Consider the following 22164-nt stretch of genomic DNA (forward strand, 5'->3'; position numbering starts at 1 on the left):
GCTCTTAATCTAATAATCTTAAATGATGTGTGAAGTTTATGTTAAACAGAGCAAATTCCAAGGAGACAATGTTATGCAAACAGCAAATGGAAACCTTTTTATCCCACCTCATAAAAAGTAAAGAGGCTAACATAATAAGTGCTAGTCAAATCAATACACTAACACAGAAGTGCAGTTCTCCACAGGTTTACATTCCCAACAGCTTTTTCAAAATGTAGTCTGGCTATCTAAATTATCTCATGCTCAATTCATTAACTAAATAGGATGGGTTTTTCAAAACTTTGCCTGCTTTATTAGTAATTTTGTGGCATTTGCACTTGAGACAATCATTTTAATTGACTCTCCATTATTTGCAGACACTGAATGTATTTATCAGATTTGTTTCCCCAATTTCTGATCTTAAGGAGCTCACATTATTCTGTAAATACAGCAAAATTAAATCCAAATAGATCCCTGAAGAGAGGGGAAGCAGGAGAACAGAACCAAAAAGCAGCAGCAGCAACAAAAACACACAGAGAGACACCAGAATATTTTCCCACACAGATAAAATTCAATTTCTATAGCAAAGGCCAAAGGAACAGAAGCAGAAGCAGCTCTGTTCTGACTTGGGACACACATGTGATGGTGTTTGCCTTCCTTTTCCTTCCTTGCTTGTCCCAAATAGGGCAGCTGTCATAGATGCTGTGTGGAGGAATCCAGGCATGGCCAAACTTGGCCCTCCAGCTGTTTCGGGACTACAATTCCCATCATCCCTAGCTAACAGGGTCAGTGGTCAGGGATGATGGGAATTGTAGTCCCAAAACAGCTGGAGGGCCAAGTTTGGCCATGCCTGGATCAGTACCACCAGTAAATAAAGTCAAGGCATCGGATGGTCTTCACCTGCTTCCCTAATATGGTTTCCTTAACACAGGATAGCTGGTCTTTCAAGACCACTGTGGTTGTAGTGGTGGAACTCCTACTGAGATGTAGCAACTGTATCCCAGTGGCTTGCACATAATTCATAGTAATTATATGTAACATGAAAATAACTACACATCATTCTAAAAATTATATTCTGCAGCCTATACTAACTATGCATAGACAATACAACCAACTCTAACCAAGCAATCCAGATCCCTAACCTGATGTGGTGGTGAAGGTTTAGATGAGATGGAGGCTTGCCTCTGCTGGTCCCTGGGAGCACCCTGTGGGCCTGCCCAAATGGCAACTGAGCAGAAGCTTCCACCAGTGCTATCTCCACTGGCAGCATCCTGTAGAACAGCTCCTGAAACAGAGCATTCAGATCTGACCTGGCCTGGAGCAGGATCTGCTGGATCCAGAACCAGATCTGTTGCCATCGTGCAATGGCAGTAGGCTGGATCCAGGTCTCTTCACTGCCCAAGCCCAGCAACTAGAGTAACAAAGAGGCTTTTCCCCTCCCCCCGGTCCCCACCTTCCACCCTGACCAGTGTGAGTGGCAGAACTGCGGATGCAGCAATGGCAACACTGCTCCATTAATACCTGCCACTGCCAGCCATGGGGTTTAGATTCTGCTCTAAGTGTATGTACTTGAGTTTTATGATTTCAGCAAAGACAATTACTTGGCCAAGAGAAAAATAGAGCAGAAAATATGTCATAAATGTTTTGTGAGGCAGCACTGTGAACAAGCATGTCTCTGTGCTGCACAATCAATCTGCTGATTCTTTTAAAAAGTTACAAGAGCAGGCCATAAATCAGAGGTACAATTTATTTGCAGCTTTATAGAGACATCCTGAGTCACAGAGTCTTAAATGACTTTGTCTTCACCTTGTGTGCATTTTTGTTTTAAGAAAAGATAAGAGTGTTACATTCCCAATTTTATATTAAACGCTAAAATAGGAATGCTCCTTTTGATTTCTGTTGTTGTTATTACAGTGGTACCCTGGGTTACATACGCTTCAGGTTACAAACGCTTCAGGTTACAGACTCCGCTAACTCAGAAATATTACCTCGGGTTAAGAACTTTGCTTCAGGATGAGAACAGAAATTGTGCTCCAGCGGCGCAGCAGCAGCAGGAGACCCCATTAGCTAAAGTGGTGCTTCAGGTTAAGAACAATTTCAGGTTAAGAACAGACCTCCAGAACGAATAAAGTTCTGAACCTGAGGTACCACTGTACTTGGTTGCTTTCCTGAAAACCCAAGGATGTTTGGGTAATTTTGTTAAATGTCAGAAAAATAAGACAGCCAAATGAAAAATCTATCTATCATCTATCTATCATCTATCTATCTATCCATCTAACATTCCACACACAGAAAGCTTCGTGTCTATACATGGGCGTAGCCAGGATTTATTTGGGGGTGAGAGACTTTATGTTGCAGGGGCAGAACCGAGTTATCTGCAAAGCAGTTGGTTCAGTTAGTTATGTTTGTTTGTTTGTTTGATGGGGGGCAGTTGCCCCTCCCTGCACCCACCTGTCTACGACCATGGTATATAATCTGAACACAAACTTCAAACAAAAGACAAAAATACAGGGCCAAATCCATGCTTATTACTCTACCCCCATCTGTCCCTATTTTTTTCCTCTTTTTCTTACATGGTAGATGAACAATTGGTGTAAAAGTACAGCTGCTGACAGGGCACGTACCTGATAAATATTGCTTGTCTACCTTCAATGAATCAATAAGGTCAAGATGTGCCCAGCCAAGCAGAGGTTTTGCTGGTGGAATGATTTTGCTTTACTTAAAAAAGAGAGAAAAACCTTACTATAAAAAATAGTAATACATGAAATGAGTGATTATGACTTAGTCCTTCCCCATTTTTTTACAGAGTCATCTATATTCTCTCTCTCTCTCTTACCATATAACACCGGTCTTGAAAGACCTGCATTGGCTCCCAGTACGTTTCCGAGCACAATTCAAAGTGTTGGTGCTGACCTTTAAAGCCCTAAACGGCCTCGGTCCAGTATACCTGAAGGAGCGTCTCCACCCCCATCATTCTGCCCGGACGCTGAGGTCCAGCGCCGAGGGCCTTCTGGCGGTTCCCTCATTGCGAGAAGTAAAGCTACAGGGAACCAGGCAGAGGGCCTTCTCGGTAGTGGCGCCCGCCCTGTGGAACGCCCTTCCAGCAGATGTCAAAGCGATAAACAACTACCTGACATTCAGGAGACATCTTAAGGCAGCCCTGTTCAGGGAAGTTTTTAACGTGTGATATTTTATTGTATTTTTGGTTTTTATGGAAGCCGCCCAGAGTGGCTGGGGAGGCCCAGCCAGATGGGCGGGGTATAAATAATAAATTATTATTATTATTATTATTATTATTATTATTGAACTACAATTTAATATATTATTGGTATTTTGTATTTTAAAAATATTCAATACCTTATCATAGTCTTATCCTTGTACTGTACCTTGTACCTTGGAGTATTTGGTCCAGGAAGGTGGCTTATAAATATTTAAATAAATAATATAATATAATGGTCCTAAGTCCGAAAAGAGGTTTAAATAATCTTCTCCACAGTTCTTGGGCGTTTTGAGTTAATTGTGAGAGAAAAGGTGTACTAAAAAAAAAAAAGAGGGAGGCCTTGGAAACAGAACAAAAAGCTCATTTGCCTACTTAGAATGGTTAAATATATTGTATTGCCCTTGTGGTTAGGAAGGCTCCCCATGAATGGCGTGCATGTGTGTCAACCTGGGAGTGTGGTGGAGGGGGAGGCAGGGGAAGAAAGTTTTGGTTGCACAACTGAGAAAAACACAGAAATTACTAGCCAGAGAGATTTGTAACTACATGTCAAATGAGTAGTAGAGGCATATGACAGACAAGAGACATGACAGAAGAGAATGAGTTTGGCGCTTTTGAGAACATGCATCAGGAGACGTTAGAAGTCTGCATAGTGGTGGGATGGGTGGATTCTAAGTTCAACAATTCACTGATTTAATAGCGGAGGCTATTACCAGCTAAGGTAATAGCTACAGATCTCTTTTGTTGTTGTTGTTGTTTAGTCATTTAGTCATGTCCGACTCTTCATGACCCCATGGACCAGAGCACACCAGGCACTCCTGTCTTCCATTGCCTCCCGCAGATCTCTAATATGTATTATATTTCCTGATGCAATATTGAAGGACTGTTACATAGGACAGGACTTATGGATTCTTAAGGATAGCCAAAAATCATCAAATAACCGACCCACTGAAATAGGGCTAGATCTAGACACATCAAAGAAGCGTTTCAATTAAATGCGTTGTAAATTTAAACAGGGAAAATGGGTAGAGAAAAACAACGCTCCACAGCGCCATCTGGTGACACAATGTTATTTCGCATATACAACACATATAAATCGCTTTTTCTTTACCAATCTAGCTGAGTCCCAGGTGTGCTATAAAAAAAGATTTACTTAAATTAAAGGTGATGCTATTAACATTTGTTCCTGTAGCCCATCAAACTGCAATGAGTCCTTTCTGGCCTTCCTGAACTTACAATTTAGCACAAAAAGGGGCTGTAAACTCTGCTGCGGTTTCTTATGTTATGCAAGTTAATGCTGGCCATTAAAATCTGTCCTAGGATGACTTGCCTTAATAGTTTTGCTGTGGATTTCCTTCAAGAATACTGTAAGAAAAATGTTTCATACATTGCTCCCTTGTACTTGTCACAAGGTATTTAGAAATTTGCTCAGGCATTTTTATGATGTTATATGACCACTAAATTCTTAAGTACCTTTATACTGGGAGCAGGGAGAAGTTAAGCTTTTGCTCAAACAGCAACTTTTTATTATTATTTCACCTCTAAAATGCCTTTTATCTCCTGGGAAAACTTTTGACACTCTGTGCTGTGTTAGCATTTTGCTGGCATAAATGTTTCAGTATTTACATCCCATAAACAAACAAACAAAAATAGAAAGAAAAAGCACATTGATCAGAGGTGGCCCTTTCTTCTCTCTTTTCGTAGTAGGCAATCTCTAACAAAATTCAAACCAGTATTTATTTATTTATTTTTAAAAAAACCTTTATCAATCACCTAAACATTATTAGGAAGGCATGTACTGGGAGAACAAAGCAAATGGGAGAGAAATCGATATAGTTTTAATATTATGCAGAGTTGTCACTTTTTTTGGATGATACATTTAAATGAATTCCATATTTATGACTGCACTTGGGTATATTTAATAACTTATCTGATATAACGCATCACAAATTGTGCTATAAAATAAAGAGCCAAGTGAGTAAATACTGCTAGGAAGACTCTCAGTGCTATTCTATCAGTGTTTACTCAAAAAAATGTCCCACTGTGTTCAATGAGGGTTCTTTCCAGGTAAGTGTCAGGTTGCAGCCTAAAGCTAATCATGAAGGAATTTCCAGAGGGAGGACGTTTCTTTTCCCCCTTGTTATCATAGGATTTTTAAAGTTTGAGGATCCTATGATTTTGTGAACGAACATGCTAAAAATAGCTCTAGTTGTTCTTTGCATGACTTTTTATCCAGTTCCAATTTTAAGGATTAAATTCAGAATTGAATTTGTCACCACACTTAGATGAAACCAAATCAAAATCAGGAACACAATTAATTTTTCTCTGGGAAAGTTGTCCTAAATAAAAAGATACTTCTGATTCATGTGCAAAGCCTTGAGTGGAAATAACACATGAAGAAAATAATGGTGTGAGTAGAGGTGTGTTTTAAAAATGGAACTTCTACCCTATGCATAAATCAGGTAATAATAAAGTAAAATAGCATGGGCTTATAAATGAAATTCAAGTCTTAGGCACACATTTGATTCAATGCTTCGAAGGTGATCAGAACCAGGCCAGGTTGCTCCACTGGTTGCTGATACCAGATGGAAACAGGTGTGCTTTAGATGGTCGGCAGTCCACAGGGCATTTGTAGAGTCCAGCAGTTTCATTTGATATCTTTCTGGTGTAAGGTGAATTCCGTTTTATTCATCCAGGTCTTTCAGGTCTTTCAATTTGTGTAGATATGTGGATTCAAAGTCCTGGTTAGGACCTTACAGTTTAGGGCTAAGTTACCCGAAAGCCTATCTGCACACGTATCCACATACCTGTAGCCTGAGATCAACACCAGAAAGCTTGCTCAGATGCCCACCTGTTAAGACTATTAGGTGGGTTACCACCTGTACTAGAGCCTTCTAAGTGGTGGCCCTGCAGTTGTGGAACTCTTTCTTTTTGGGAGTGTGACAGGTGTCACCCCAACAATGCTTTGAAGAGCCATCTCTTATCAGTTGCTTTTGGTGAGTAATATATATTAGAGATTTTATGCTGTGGGCCCTTGAATTTTAATATTTCTTTGCTGATTTATTCATTAGATTAGTTAACTGATCCTTTTTTCTTATATTGTTTTTTGTACTGCAATAACTGCAAAAAAAAATCCAATATACTGGAAGTCCCTTTGTGGAGAAGATTTATCAAAATCTTATTAAATATGAATAAATATTTGTTAAATAAATGTTCATAACTGATTGGGGAATTTTTTTATAGTCTGTTTCTGTTATTTGATCACATCAAAAAATTAGAGGATAAGACAGCAGAATAGTTTAAGAAAGCTACTTTGACTATTAATTGACAACTCTTTTTCTTTTTCCAGAAAAAAATACTTCTATGTTTTTCTGCAAAGACAGGCTTTTGGAGACCAAAAATATTTCTGGATCTCATCTTTATCACTCAGTTCGCCAGACATCCTTAACCCCACAGTTCTGTGAACAAGATCAAGGAATATACTTAAATAATTTGCTTCCAGTTAATCCTGTTGGATGCGTTACTTTCATTTGGACACAACTCTCTGGCTTCTGTTCAGCTACTTAAGATTAGTTTCAAGAGTAACAGTGAGAATATGGGACAACAAGAAGAAAAACCCCTAAAGGAAAAGTCTCAGTTTATTATTAAAGGATATGTTCTTCCAGCAAAACTATGCATCAGGGAGGCAAATGCCCTAAACTGCTATTATGCTTGTTATTTATATTCTATGCAAAGACAAAATATCTGGGATCAGATATTTAAGTTGTAAGTTTACTATTTAAGTCATAAAATAATATTTTAATAGAGTAAAAGAGTAATAAGAAAAACCCTGACACCAGGAATTGCTAACGAAAATATACATGGCAAGTCCATATAAAATGAAGAGTTAGGTTTTCACCTAATAACAATAGAATCTGTGGCCTCAAGCCAAATGTTGCTCAAATGACCAAATGAAATGGGTCGCAAAGAAACACATTATCTGCCTACACTAAATTGCGACTCAATGGCTCAGCAAGGCATCAAAGTGCGCCCTGTGCTGCTGAAGCGGAACAGTCTGGATTCAGTGGATTTTCGGAGGCAGCCCCACCATCGCAGGAGCAAATCTCAACAAGTCCGATTCAAAGACGATGGAACAGACAACCCACCTGTGGCAGAATCGGAACTGGAGACAGGAGCTGCTCAAGACCCGTGTGAACTGGGTAAAACACAAACGTCCCTAGTCAGTGGTTCCCCCTTTCTAACTCCCTCTCACAAAGGATTACAAAACATTGCCATACAGACTTCTCCCAGCCTCAGGAAGCACTTTCCGGTATTTAAAAAGAAAAAAATCACAACAAGCAAGTCCTTAACAGAAATGCCGAATGAATCTGAATATTCCATTCAAGTCAATGGCAATCTTTCTGAGCAGGACATAATCTCTTCCAGTCTCTCTTACCTAAGTATCACGCAGCATTTAGATGATGGACCAAGAACGGCCAATCGGCTGTTTCAGAGGGTGCCTAAAGCACAAAGCAACGGGCCTGTCCATTTGGTTTCGGATAAAATTACAATACTGGAAAAGGCAACTGTTTCTACCCAGGCCCCTGAATACACACACCTGGGTTCTGCACAAGACAATTTTTCCATTTATGGCCCGCACACACAAATGGAAATCAGCAGCCCAGTTCATTCTTCTACAGCTGTCAGACAATCCAATGAGAACTGTTCCGTGCACAAGGGCTCAGAGAAATCTCTCCCCTGCTTAAGTAGTAACTGCAATGAAGCCAGTGCGGATCATAGTTCCTATGAAGAAAAAAACTATACTGAGCTACTCGCATTTAAGGATGACACTAGCACTAAGGAAACCATTCTGTCATCGCCTCAGCTACACCACAGTTCATTATGCTGCTCCCTCCAAGAACATCAGCAGCCAATTCAGCAGAAAACAGACTCTGACCATAAGACATTGACTAATGATATACAAACAACATCATTCACTAACAACAATGCATCACCGTCTGTTCCCTCATGTCAAACCGTAACAGAGAACGTTTCTACCAATACCGAAGTGCCACAGTATGACAACTGCTTAGAAGGCTTTCACATAAATGCCTATCTTCCAGGGGCTGAAATAAAACCACACAACAAAGAGATTAAAGAAATTAATCAAATTCACTTGGCGCACAGCGAGCTGTGTGCCCTGCAAGACAGGCTCCAGTCCGTTGAGGAATCTTTGCAGTCGAACCAGGAGAAGATTAAAGTCCTTTTGAATGTAATTCAAGATATGGAAAAGGCCAGAGCCCTCAATGAAGGGTACGGTGTGTTTTGGTATTTAACACTACTTTGTTTATTAACACTATCATCTATCTATCTATCTATCTATCTATCATCTATCTATCTATCTATCTATCATCTATCTATCTATCTATCTATCATCTATCTATACTGTCCTCTGTTTCTCTCTGTTAACAACACTATCCCCTAAACCAAATCTTCCTCTTATTCATTCAGGGTTATATAACCATAAGGAAACTCAGTCCCCATAAGGCCACTTCCTGGATTTTCAGCTTGAACTTTACAACCATTCCTAGTCTAGGCTTCCCAATCCTTCAGATGTTGTTGGACTTCACCTCCCAACATCTGTAACTACTGGCCATGCTGGCTGGGGCTGGTGGGAGTTAGAGCCCAAAACATATGAAGGGCACCAGGTTGGGGAAGGCTGCTCTAACTTTTTTCCTTGTGATATATTTTTTAAAGCTGCTTAACTGTTTAAGCTGTAAGAAGCAAAACTGCATCTGCTTTCCAGTGTTTTAGCAAATTAGCACAAAGGCACTGTGATGACTTACAAGCACAAGTAACTTATTTTCAATTTTTATAAAAATCAAAAAAATATATTAGTGTGCAATACAAATAAAACAACCTTAAACATATTAAACCACTGGAATATACCTTCTGGCTGTTCTGTATTGATCTTCTTCTTACAGTGTATTTCAGGCACCCTCAGCTCAAAATGTCTGGCTACAGGCCTATTTCTATAATGTGCAGCAGTGAAAAAGCAGTGCCTAAAGCTAGTTCTAGTACTGAGCTTGCCTTTTCCCATGTTATCATCCAAGACATACCACAATCCTTTTTTTATGAGTGGGGAACCAGTAGCCCTCCAGCCACTGCTGAACTACAACTCCAGTTGTCCCTATGACCACGAATGTCGCTTAGGGTGGCTGGAGACATGGTGGTGGGCTATGGGCTCTCAAATTTCAGCAGTGCCCTGTGCTGTGCTAAAATTTGGTGCACCCCCTCCCTCTCGTGCTCCATTCTACAGCATAGTTTTGGTGCCCCCTGCTGCACCACCCTAAAACCACCTCGGCTGGAGCATCAAACATCTGGAGGGTCACAGGTATCCATAGCTTAATTCCATAGAAGTGCCTGAAATATCAACATAGTTCTCAACTCTATAACAAATCAAGCTTTAGGTTTCTAGTGGTTCTTCTGAACTCGTTTTATCACTGTGACATTAAATTTGTAATGTTTGCAATTTTCAAAGAACTTTTATGGTGGCACAACTATCATTAAGTGCTGAAAAGAAGAGTAAAATTAGAGCCTAAGAGAGAATTCATGGATTCATTTTGGGCTGAACATGCCCACACCCATAACTCAGTGCAAGCTGTCAGTGAGTAATGGGGTGATTTTGACCCATGGGAATGAAAATCCCACTAAAATGTTACATCCAGGCCATTTCACTGAAAATAGGCTTACGTTATTGCACTCGTCTCTAAATCATTCCTGATAGATGACTGCCGAGCCCAGCCTTGAAGGAAATTTCCAGGAATGGCAGCTTGGATATTTGCTCAAGCAGGTAGCAACTGAAGGAACAAATGCTGCAAATCATGTTATTTAAAATTAAAACATTCTGTAATAGCATGGCTTTGTGGAAGACTTTAAAATAATTCTTATCTCTGTTAAAAACAAAACAGGGGCAGTAAACCATGTGTGCGAAATAGAAAGATGGATAAGTGCGGAAAGAGAAGGGGCCTTTCAGGAACACTAACTTTTAATTAATGCACCCTGTTTTCCATAACATTTCCCACTCATGTATTTCCATCATTCAGTCTGACACTCCCAATTATGGCTGCATGTAACTGCATGCAAACAGGCATAGCCTCACTCATATGCTCATGATCACAAGGATAAATTTAAGTGTGAACCAGGCAAAACACAAGCATCTCATTTGCCACTGATGTATACTCTTCAAGGAACAGTAGACAATCCAAGTTGTATGTTGAGTATACCTGTATGAAGCATACCTTAATAGATGGCTACAATTCATACTTTACATTCTTACTTGAAAGATCCCCTTTAAAAATGCAGTATATTAAGTGGCCCACAGATACAATGCACAGTAATTTTAACAGCACTTTCCCCCCAACCATTGCAATGCAAAGCCTTACCACCATGGATTTTGGGATCCTTTTACCACTGGTGCACACTTACATTTTCCCCAATGAGATACATCTGGAATTTTGTGTAGTCTGCTTCCATGTAAGAGAAAGAGATAAGCTATTTTGAGCTCTTTTAAGGATTTACAGTGCACTCATGTTTACTCAGAAGTAAATTCTACTGTAGTCAATGGGGCCAACTTCCCAATAATCTGGGAGTACGACACATTAGATTCAATGAGACTCTCTTCTGAGTATAGACCTGTATGGGATTGTGCTGTAAGAAAGTGCTGTAGGATTCCAGTCTAATTCAATCAAGGTAAAACCAAATTCCTAATAATATTCCTTAATATTTAAAGTGTTACACATGGAAATACCTGCAGAATAAGTGTTGTGACTGAGGACTTAGAAGTAGAACTGCTGGTTTTCTAAATGGTAAATCATAGTACCTATTATTTATTGCAGGCGGAACTTCTACCGCACTGGCCAAGATCTCAACAACTGCAGCACTTGCCAGAACACGGCATGTATCATTTACAGGTAGGTCAAAGTAAAGGATGCCTGGATGGTTAAATCCAGTCAAAGGCGACAATGGGGTGCAGCGCTCATCTTGCTTTTCAGGCTGAGGGAGCCGGCATTTGTTTAAAGACAGCTTTCTGGGTCATTTGGGAATATGTTTCTTATTCTAAGAGATGCAGAACGTGTTGTTTAAAAATTAGCATGTGTTTGTAAAGTACAACTGGTATAGCCAAATATTTATTTCACCTATATGTCTAGGCAGCGGCATAGCTAGCCGTCGGGTGCCTGGTGTGGGGGTGTGCCCATGGGGGTGGGGCCAACCTCTCCAGTGCTTGGAGCTTCTGCACTGCCTCCCACTCAGCTGTAGGGGGCTGAGGGTGAGACAGTAGGCAGACTAAGTCCCACGCTGCCGTTTCAGGCAGCGCAAAATCTGCAGGTGCCTAAGCCACCACTTCACTCCTAAAAAGTTTCGTGAGCCCATTTTTTTAAAAAAAACAAACCTCATTTGTCACCCTCCCCAGTAATGACATCTGAGACGGACAGCACCCCCTGCACCCCCCCTTCCTCCACCACTGTGTCTAGGTCTGTTCAGAAATTACACTGAACACAGGCACAGGCTGTACAAGCCTGTGTGAATGAGTGTTCCTTGTTGATTTCTACTGGTCTTTTACTGTGTACACAGTCTGTACAGTTGTTGAATATTATATGTGAATAAATCTTTGAGTGTCCAGCACAACTAATGTACATGTGGGTATAGATTGTACATTTGTTGAACGTAACATGTGAACACGTTACAGATACAATCCTTCAGCTTTGCAAGTGTTCCATTGGCCTCTTCTTAAGACTCAGATAATGATTTAATATTCCATTCAGCAGATGAAGACAGGATGCTACTATTTTGTTGTCCTCAGTGTCAGGAAATGCACATGTGAAGGCTGCATGCCCAGAAGATTTCCAAAGAGAATTAGCTAGTTTTCAAGCCTTCTCTCTAACATGGGTTTGTCATGTGAAGTCAATTAATCTATAAATGTAGGACTTTGCTACCTCAATTAAACATGACTGAGGCCCACTTGTACATTGTGCCCTCATGTCAGTTCTTTGAGAAATCAAATGAGAAATTGCTGAAATATGTAATGTATTGTTAAGACAAGTTTCCATGCCAGAAGACTGGAAGCTGGCCAACATAATGCCAATATTAAACAAAGAATCCAGGGGAGATCCAGGAAACTGCTTTATAATGCTTGTCTTGGTTAAATTAGTGGAAAGCCTTCCTGAGGCTAGAATAATTCAACATGATGAGGTTTTAAAGCCTAGCGGTGGGAACTGCTGTATTTTTTTATTGTAAAGCTTACCACTATAGAAATAATAAATGGCATGAGGAGATCTACATGGCTTCAGAAAACAGAAGCCTTGCATCCCCTTAATTGCAGTTGTCAACACAAGCATTTAAACAGATGTTATCTACTAGGTGCTATATATTTGGATTTTATTTTATTTTTATTTTTTTAAAAAAACCTGCACAAAGAAATTTAGCAACCATGGGATAAAATGACCCTCTCCTAGATCATTACAGGTTAAAACTTAAAAGAGAGGAATCAAATATGCAAATACAGTGACAGTTTTCTGGCTTGACACAGTTGGAAGGACTGCTGGACTATGCAGAATTTTGGTGTTATCTAGCAAAAGTGCAGCTACACTATTGGTTTAATTTTATGTTTTCTGCTTTGCTTTGGTAATTATCCCCTGCTTCATTTTCAATATCTCCATATTCTAATTTGCATACATCTGTTTTGAATTTTATGAATAAAAAATAAATTAGGAAAGCATGCTTGTAAAGTCCCATACAACACTGGCACCCAGCAGAGACAGGCAAGTGCACAGACGGCTCACCAAGTAAGATTCCAGTCACCAATATCCTCTTCTTAAATTTTTTTTACAATTTTACTAGAACAATTTTACAACAGCTTATTTCTAAACCAGCTTTCCTGATATACACGTTTATGCATGAAAAGCAAGAGCCATCACTTAAACTGCAGAACTGAGTCACTCATTCACCTCAGTGTATCTGACGATGGAACTGCTTTGAGGTTTTTCCTACAATATATATAAATTTTATGAAATTCAAACATAAACTTTCCCTTTAGCAAAACGACTGATGTTATAGCTCCACAAAGCAGTTCTTGTGGTTGACCTACACTAAGGCGAAATACATAAATGCAGAACAAAAACTGTTGTGATGCCAGCATGGTGGTTGTGCTGCAAAGTGAATCAGAAGCCAAGGTAGAGGCCCCTTGTAATCTAAGTTTCTCCAGAAGCCTCTAACCCCTCCTTATGGAAAAATCTACTTTATTGTAGTTTTTACATAGTTAAATTTATCTCAATCATCTGATACTTAAATTACTTGCAGAAACAAGCTACCTGAACAAATAAATCACTGAAATCCAAAGAAGACCAAATATATAAGCTTATCAATTTTTGGGAGAAAATGTTCTGCATTAGGAAACAGGATAGATCAATAATCTTGCATGTTCACATTCATTCTGAAGCCTCACATTATTTAATATACACAATAAAGTCACAACTGCTTGTCTGCCGGTTTATGGAAGAAGCGTAAGCACCAAAGTACTTTTGTGACATCTACCATGAAAGCTTTAGTTCCTATCTCTTAATATAATATAAAGACAAACTAAAGACAAACTTAGAACAACTCATCCAGTTTATTAGTTTAGACATTCAGTGAATGTCAGCTTCAAAATTATAGGACCAGGTATCCTATAACCAAAGGAACTGTGCTGATTCTCTGAACTTTACCACATACAGGGCATCAAAATCATGGCAGATATATGCACATGTTGAGAGGCAGTATGCTTCTAAATACCAGTACAAACTGCTGGAGAGAACTATTTTCTTCATGTCCTGCTTGTGGGCTTCCCAAAGGTATCTAGGACATAGAATCATAAGATTGGAAGGGACCATGAGGGTCATCTGCTTGGCCACTCTAAAAAACAGTGGTCTAGTTAAAGGCTTCTTTCTCATTCTGTATTCTTGCAGGATTGTTGAAACTTTCTAGGCAACAAGCGCCACCAACTACAACTACAACTACAACTCTCTTGAGTTTTGTTGCTTGCTTCAGATTCTAGGAGTTAAGGCTTAAAGTCCATCTTTTTTGACCAGCTCATGTGACTGCCAACTATCTGCCCCATTGTGCAAATTCTGCCAAAATTCAATAACCTTGATAACCCACACTTTTTCTGTCCTAGCCTTCCTTTCCCTGCTGTGCAGCCACTCCTCATCTGGTTAAATCTCCCCTTGCCTAGAATTTCTATGATAGATAATGCCATATTTTTGGTTTTTTTATGTCCAACTTATGTATTTATTTCTAACTTGTGTATATGCCACTGTTAAAAATAAATGCCTGCAACATTCATGTAACAACATTCTATACGGAACTCACTATTGCAATGGGAAAGTGATTATTTCACAAGAGATGAAATATTGCTATCTGAGTACTTGGAAAAGGCACAGAATTGTGCCGCTCATTACTGTAAAACGAACTGGTCATATCCCTGCCATACATCATGTGAAGCATCTACTTCTATGTGCAGTACTGGGGAGATCTGCTCCCCTTTGTAACAAGGTGGGATGTCTGGCTACTAATTGGACTCATGGACCTTTTCAGTCCTACTCAACTCTACCTAACAGATCCATTTACTCCTTTCAACTGTGTTAGAATGGTGGGTTGGGAAAGAGGGAGGGATCTGGGTTTTATTTTATTTTAAATTTAAGTTGCATATTGTGCAGTGAGCCCAACATTTTCTTGGTTAATTTTATCTTCTAGTACCATACAAAAATATTCTAGGGCATAAACCAACTTTAATCAAAGTAGTTCCTTCACATCTAAGACTCCCTGTGATTTTAATTATCTTCCCCACCTACCCATCCTGTTTATACTTAGAATTGCTGCTTCTTCTCATTAGGCTACAGGTCACCAAGACAGCTTGAGACCATTTAGGTCACTTTTAAATTATACATTGCCATTGAGGGAGGTTTGCATGCTACCAAATAACTGTTATCACAGTTTCATGTAACTAACCTTAACAGATGAAACTGCTAGCCTCAGTCTACAAACAGTAAGCAAAACATGGATCATTGCTTCTTATATGCTTTGGAAGCAAACATTCCAAAATCAGGGTCAAGCTGGGAAGCGCTTAAAGGCAGTGGTCCATAGTGGATGTTGACTAACTAAATGTGTGGCTTTACCCTTAATCAATTTGCTTATTAAGTATACAATGAATACACATATCTAACAGGAAAACTGAATAAGTACACTGCAAGTTTGATTAGTCACCTACAGTTAAGCCAAACTAGTTAAAGGAAATTATATACTGAGATTATTTGTTTATGGAAGGTGATGAACATGCTGTGAGGTTCCTTCTCCAACCTTATACTAGGTAGGCACAAAAAACCCCACCCAGTACAAACAACAAAACTAGCTAGAGATGTAATATAGAATCCTTACATTTCGAGAGGAATCGGGGCATTTGTTCAAATCAGGTACTGAACTACATAGAGAAGGCTTCCTGCTTCAGACCTTCACTGTCTGTGACTTGGAGGTTGATAGTGACAGCCATGGAGTGGGGTGTGGGAAGCTTAACATGCTCATCCCCTGCTCTTCCCACTCTCATGGATGTTTTACAGGCAAAACACCTGACTGGGGTGTCAGTGATCATTCCAGGTTCAATCCCAGGTAATTCCATTTAAATAAGTTCTCAGGTAGCAAGGCTGGAACAGATGCCCTGTCTGAGATTCTGAAAGGCTACTGCAAGTCTGAGTAGACAGCACTGAACTAGGTGGGGCCAATGATCATAGGTCTTCTTAAAGGAATTAAACAAATAATTTTTTTAAGAGCTGTGCTTCAATACATATATTGTAGACTGCAGTGCTATGCACTCTTCACTGAGAGTAAGCAAAACAGAATGAGAATTAGTCTTGAGTAAACATGCACAGGAATGCACTGCAGGTTAAAAAAAACAAGAAGCAAAACATTACAAAAATCTTATTACATATCCCTGCATTATTTAACTCCGATTGATACTAACATGCTTCATCCAGCTAAATTCTCTGTGTACCACTTTGAAATTACAAGGGTCAATGTTTCCATAGAAACAAAAATGGAGTATAGTTTTCTCTTGAATCACATTAATGAGAGAGGAAAGAATATACCCTTAAGACTTGCAATTATGCTTACTATAAACATAAGGGAGAATTTGCCATCTAATTATCTCAGCTTCAGAGGGGTAGCAAGTATGAATTGTTAAGGATACTAAATGTAAGATCTGAAGGAAGCTAAAAAAAGTTGGCTTGGGCATATTTTTAATTAAGAAATTTTAATTTTTGTGTATTTTACAGTCAGCTGGGTTCAAACTACATTAACTGAATAAACATACTGATGGAAGAGGTCACTATTTAAGATGAAAGAAAATGCAAACAGAAAAACAGATAGTGTGGTTTCTCCTCCCCTAGAGATTAAGAGTAAAAATTTAATTACCTCAAGGTGAAAAACTAGGGCAGTGTTTCCCAAATTTCTGAGAGCTAAGGCACATTTTTGTTCTGAAATGAATTGTGGGCTCACTTTTCTGTTGCACCACGAAAGTGAAATAGTGTAAGTAGTGAAATAGTAAAAAAATTTTACCTTCAAGATAAGAACATAAAAAGAGTCCTGCTGGATCAGACCAAAGGTCAATTCAGCATCCTATTTCTCACTGTGGCCACCGAAAATGTCTATGAGGAACCCACAAGCAGGGCATGAGGTTCAATAGGCCTCTGCCACTTTTGTTTCCCCAACAACTGGCATTCATGGTGCCAGTAGCTTGCCTCAGACAGAATGTCAACTCTTCAATTCAAAGTGAAGGAAAAAGGTCCTGTGAACCAAACATCAATTTATCTTGTACCATCTGAAGTGCCTACATCCGGCAGAATCATCAAGATTGCTTCTTCCACTATAGTTTTAGGAGTTCCAGGTTACAAATTTATTATACAGTTGACAATTTGTACTCATTACATCCATCACATGAGAATGTGCTGTGGTGAGCTGCAGCTGGCCCTGATTTCCTTTATTTTATTTATTTTATTTTATTTTATTTTATTTTATTTTTGAGGGGGTGGGATATTTGTGTTAAAATAAATACATGTGTTTACTTCAGTGAATGCCATGGGTTCCTGTTAAAACAGAGGCAAATCTTAAATGGGAATCTCGTACTATGACGTTACTCTTCACAAGTGCACTGCAGTGTTTAGTCTTCTTGCACAGTCCTGCAAAGTGCAACTTAGGCTGCAATCCTAACTCCACTTACCTGGGAGTAAGCCCCACTGAATTCAATAGGACTTACTTTCGAGCTGACATGGTAGATTGTCATGAATCTGTTCATGCCACATAATGAAGTTGCTTCTATTGATAGGTGCTGGGGGGTAAAAATGATACAGGTGGAACAGGTGAACTGCAACTGTCATGTTGCACTATCACATTATCATCTGCTAAATCTGATCAGGAAGGCTGCAATCATGCGTTTGCATAGCTTCTTACCTGTGCCTAGTGGCATGGTCCATTTGTGTTCTGGTTATAGACTGTTGCTCACATAACAACCTGTGGCTAAATAGCAACTTGAGATCAGAGTACTGGTCTAGTGATTTTGACAAAAGATTCCTGCATTGCAGGGCGTTGGACTAGATGGCCCGTGTGGTCCCTTCCAACTCTACTATTCTATGATTATAAGCAGTTAAGAAAGCAGAAAATGCAAAACAATACCTTTTAACACTGTAAGAAACATTGCTTTGAATGCTAAGTGGTCTGAAAGAGATCTGGGGCACTTAAATATCCCGTCTTATGCTGTGATATAAACCAGTTAGAAATGTTTTCCATGAAAGACAGGTAAGCAACAACACATGCCAGTCAGGAAGCAGGAAAACACTAAGATATTTTGCTTATGTGTATGCATATTTCCCAAAATATAAGTGGATGAATCATAATGTGTTTTGAAAATGTTGCCTCTTTAGGAGGGGTGCATTTTGTAAAACTTTTTCCTAAGATGATACTGACAGATGGTGTATGTAGCTTGTTCCCATCTGAAGAACGAGCAACAGTGGAGACCTCTGTAATCTAAATAATCCTTATAAAAATCCTTTTTATCGTGTTATTACTACATTTAGAATTGAACTACTGGAATCAGAATTAAAAGCTTGTTCCTGAACCAAGTATGCTGGTGATCCCACACAACTTATCTCTTTCTGAAGATTACTCGTACTCTTAGCAAGTGATAAATACTTATTATTGATAGCCATCTGGTCAAATATTGATGATCTACTGGGCAATCTAGCACAAAGTTTCTGAATTTCAAATGCAAAGCAAGTATGGCATTTAATCGCTTTAACTTTTATCTGTTATCTCTTTTGAGTTGTTGCACTGGGTGAGGGAACTGTTTGTGACACACTCTCACAGAGAGAAGATAGTAAAAATTCATTATTCCAAAAGGCTCTTATATACTATCAACATTTAACATCAATATTACAGGGTCAAGAAAGTTACCATTAATGTGTGAACATGTATCATATTTATTATTCCATAGTAAAATAACCCTGTCCGCGAAAATGCTCATTAAAAGTCTACCTTTCCCGCCATTTACCCCATTCTCTGCATTTCATCAGTAGCACACTTTCAGGGATGTCTAACTCACACCCAGGGCGCACCTATAATTTCCCACTAAAAATAAACTGATGGTGAAGGAGGCCTGTACTAGAAATACCAAAATACCTCTGGACCCATTCTGCTCTAGATGGTGTTGCCTCATTAATACCCTGATCCACAGCAATCTCCATCATTTGGGTGACATGCAAGCAAGATGGTGAAAGCAGGCTCAGGGGAACGCCCAAACCAGCTTCATGATAGAGCAATTTCAGGACCCTAGACAGCACCATAGGTTCTTTATACTGTACTCAACACTAATGTCTCATAACCAGTGTACCGGTAACTGATCTGTAGAAAAGACTGTACAACTTGAAAAGAGAGACAAGACATGTACTTTTGCAGTCCAATAAAATCTTTTATAAATACTAACAAACAAAAAACAAAAATAAGAGTTCAAGACCACAAACAGCACCTAAGGGCAGGAAAGAATAGAGTTGCCTCAGCCCTGGCTTGTTGCAGCTGCCAGAGTTCTGTAGTTTGGTCTGGAGAATCCAGACCCTACTAATTAAAGGGCCTTTGGTGCTGTCACTGGCTTCATCCTAGACAACAGGGTCTTTATCCTCAGAAGAGACAGTGATCTAATCGTCAAAGATCAAACGCGAAGGGATTTTGGGGCTACACACAGAATCTCATGTCAATGTGTTTACTCAGGATGAGATAGTTAATGGGTCCATATCAGCTCAGGAACACTAGGTCTGAGGGCTCCAGGGCCATAGCAGATAGAATATCCCCCCCCAAAAAAACCTCATTTTTTATGAGGTAAGAATAATTAGAAAGACTTAGACTGTTCTACATCTAGCCAGATAGAAAATAACTGAACCACGACTCTCATCAGAACCTTTTTCTAGGAGGGTTGTCAAGCAATTAAAGATCATATGTTTTTCAGCTGATTGCATCTAAATATATTTGCATGTAAACAAAGGCTAACCAGAAGTGCCTTTTGAGATACTGAAGGAAATTCAAGATAACTTAATGAACAACCGCTGCCACATTATTAAAAGGAAAGTCATCTTTCTTATTTTCTGTTTCATTGCCTATTACAGCAAGACACCACAGTCAAATAGCCTTTAAAAAAAATAAACAAATGGGTCTTTAAATCACAGCTCCACTGATTAAATTTGGCCTGACCAATTAAAATTGGCCCTTTTCAATAAATCAGCTAACACTTTAATTGATTAATCTTCCAATTAAAATTTGCACCTCACATTTCTAGGTCTGCAGGTTATTTTAACTTAGTGCCTTGTAAGCAACACAAAGCAGTCACTGGGTGCAGGAAAAATGAACAGCGGAAAGAAGAGCTAGAGAAAAACCGAGTCAAACTAGTGTTAGGATGTACAGGTGCTTTAGTAATAGCAACTCTTTTAAATTAGCAGAAATTGCATAATACCTTTTTATTCATGTGGGTGGTGTATTCTAAGCTCTATTCTCATAGGAATATAGCAGCAGTTCTGTTGGATCTGAAAAAATGTTCAACTAGTCCAGTTTACTGTTCCACACAAGGCCAACCAAATGCGTCTGGGAAGCTCACAAGTAGGACCCAGCAACTGGTTCTTTCTGAAACCTGGAAACTGCCCAGTCATTGTAGTGGCCATCATAGATTTATCCTCCATGATATTTTAAGTCATATTGTTGTATTGCATATTATGTGAAATCCGTAATTGAGAACTCAGTTGTGTTTCTCTTCCTTAATATTACAGAGCAGAACCTCAGCATGATATGGTAAAAACAGAAAAACCTCTATCACTTCACTCAGGGATTTTTGATTTCCACCAGTTTCTCCCCTCACCCCCACTGCGCCACATCTCCATGATGTGAGAGAGTCGTCCAACCACAAGGGATGACTTCTTGGTAGGTGGGAAAGCCCAATTCCCAATGGAATTCTGACAAAGGCTCTCTGGCTACGCACCATAATGTGGTGGAAACACTAAGCATTTTCCTTTTTTTTTGCTGAATGTTTCTATAAGCTAAACATTAGGCCTAAATCCAGAGTTCAGCCACCTACAAGTTTACAAATTAAAATGGGTAGAAGATAATGGCAACACACTGGAAAAGGTAATTGGATAACAAGCAGAAAGTCACTCTGTGGCATACTTATCAGCTGTAAGTCAGACCACTCTTCACAGCCTGAGCCCTGCATATCTCAGATCTACCCATTAGTTGGGCTTCAGTGAAGCTTTTTTCCAGTTATATGAGTATAGGACTGATGCCTTAAACAATCAATGAGGCAGCAGGTTTTTTTTTTTTTTAACATTTTCAGTATGTTTTCATTTGTTTGGAATATTGATAAATGGCTGAACATTCCAACATACCATAGAAGTATGTAACAACAAAAATGCAACAAGTTGAAATGGATAATGCAATTCTCAAAAGAGAAATCAGATACAGCCCAAAAAATTCATCCTTCTGGGAAAGCCTAAAAAAAAGAATAAAAAAAAAACGTTTTTAGCATCCAGTTCACCATCTACAATGCTGCAGCTTGTGTAACTTCAAAGGGCTGTGGGTTCCACAGAGTGCGTGCTAGGCAGGACCTAGTCTGAGCCACCATGTATGTGACAACACAAGGAAAGCTTCACCCAGATGACCAAGGTGAATGTGCAGGAATATAGGGGGAGCCTTCAGAAAGTTATTTAGGGGTTTGCACACTAACAGTAAAAACTTAAAATTTAACCCAGTAAGCCTATTGGCTGTTTTAGTATTTGGTACTTATAAAAACCGCAGATGGCAAGTCCCATCTTCAGAAAATAAATAAATTCCAACCCCTTTTATCATATAGAAGTCAAAGTCTTTTCTTAGGGTTAGGCCTGCTACAACACAAATACACCCTTGCTTCTTGCTTCAGAATTATTAAATCTTGATAGATCAACTTAAAATTCACATGATTAATGAATGATCAGAAAAGGGCTGTAACTTGATGACAAAGAACTTGTTCTGAATGTAGAAGGCCCCATGTTCATTCCCTGACATTTCCAGGTAGAATTGGAAGAGACTGTTGTGACTCAGTCTAAGGCAGCTTCCTATGTTCATATGGCTAAATTTTAAATTAAATTGCTTTTATTGATTTGTTTATTATTACTATTAATCTGAAATTATTATTACTATTAATCTGAAATCAAGCAATTGGAGGGAGGCCTTTTTTAAGAAAAGAAAGAGACCTAATTAAAAACAACAACACACAAAGTGGTTAAATTTTGACATCCTGTTTGATTACAATCTGAGCTATCTGGAAACACGTAAAGTATTTAAACATGTAAAGCATTTAAATAATGTACTGCTATCTTAAATACATTTAATTGATT

General features: G+C 39.1%; 2 protein-coding genes across 6 annotated transcripts in view; one reads left to right on the plus strand and one right to left on the minus strand.

Moving 5' to 3' along the window:
- The window catches only part of DOCK2 (dedicator of cytokinesis 2), a 246435-nt gene that overhangs the window by 136263 nt on the left and 88008 nt on the right, over positions 1-22164 (minus strand). The gene's annotated exons all lie outside the window — the stretch shown is intronic.
- The window catches only part of INSYN2B (inhibitory synaptic factor family member 2B), a 73860-nt gene that overhangs the window by 47378 nt on the left and 4318 nt on the right, over positions 1-22164 (plus strand). For all 3 annotated transcript variants that reach the window (XR_014003858.1, XR_014003859.1, XM_081178553.1), the window contains 2 exons: positions 6546-8488; positions 11074-11148. Coding sequence is in view for 1 of the 3 variants with exons in the window: in XM_081178553.1 (XP_081034679.1) it covers positions 7152-8488; positions 11074-11148 (1412 nt within the window). In the remaining 2 variants the exon portion in view is untranslated. The remainder of the gene's footprint in view (positions 1-6545; positions 8489-11073; positions 11149-22164) is intronic.

Source organism: Podarcis bocagei (genome assembly GCF_964188305.1).
Source record: "Podarcis bocagei genome assembly, chromosome: 2".
NCBI lineage: Eukaryota > Metazoa > Chordata > Lepidosauria > Squamata > Lacertidae > Podarcis > Podarcis bocagei.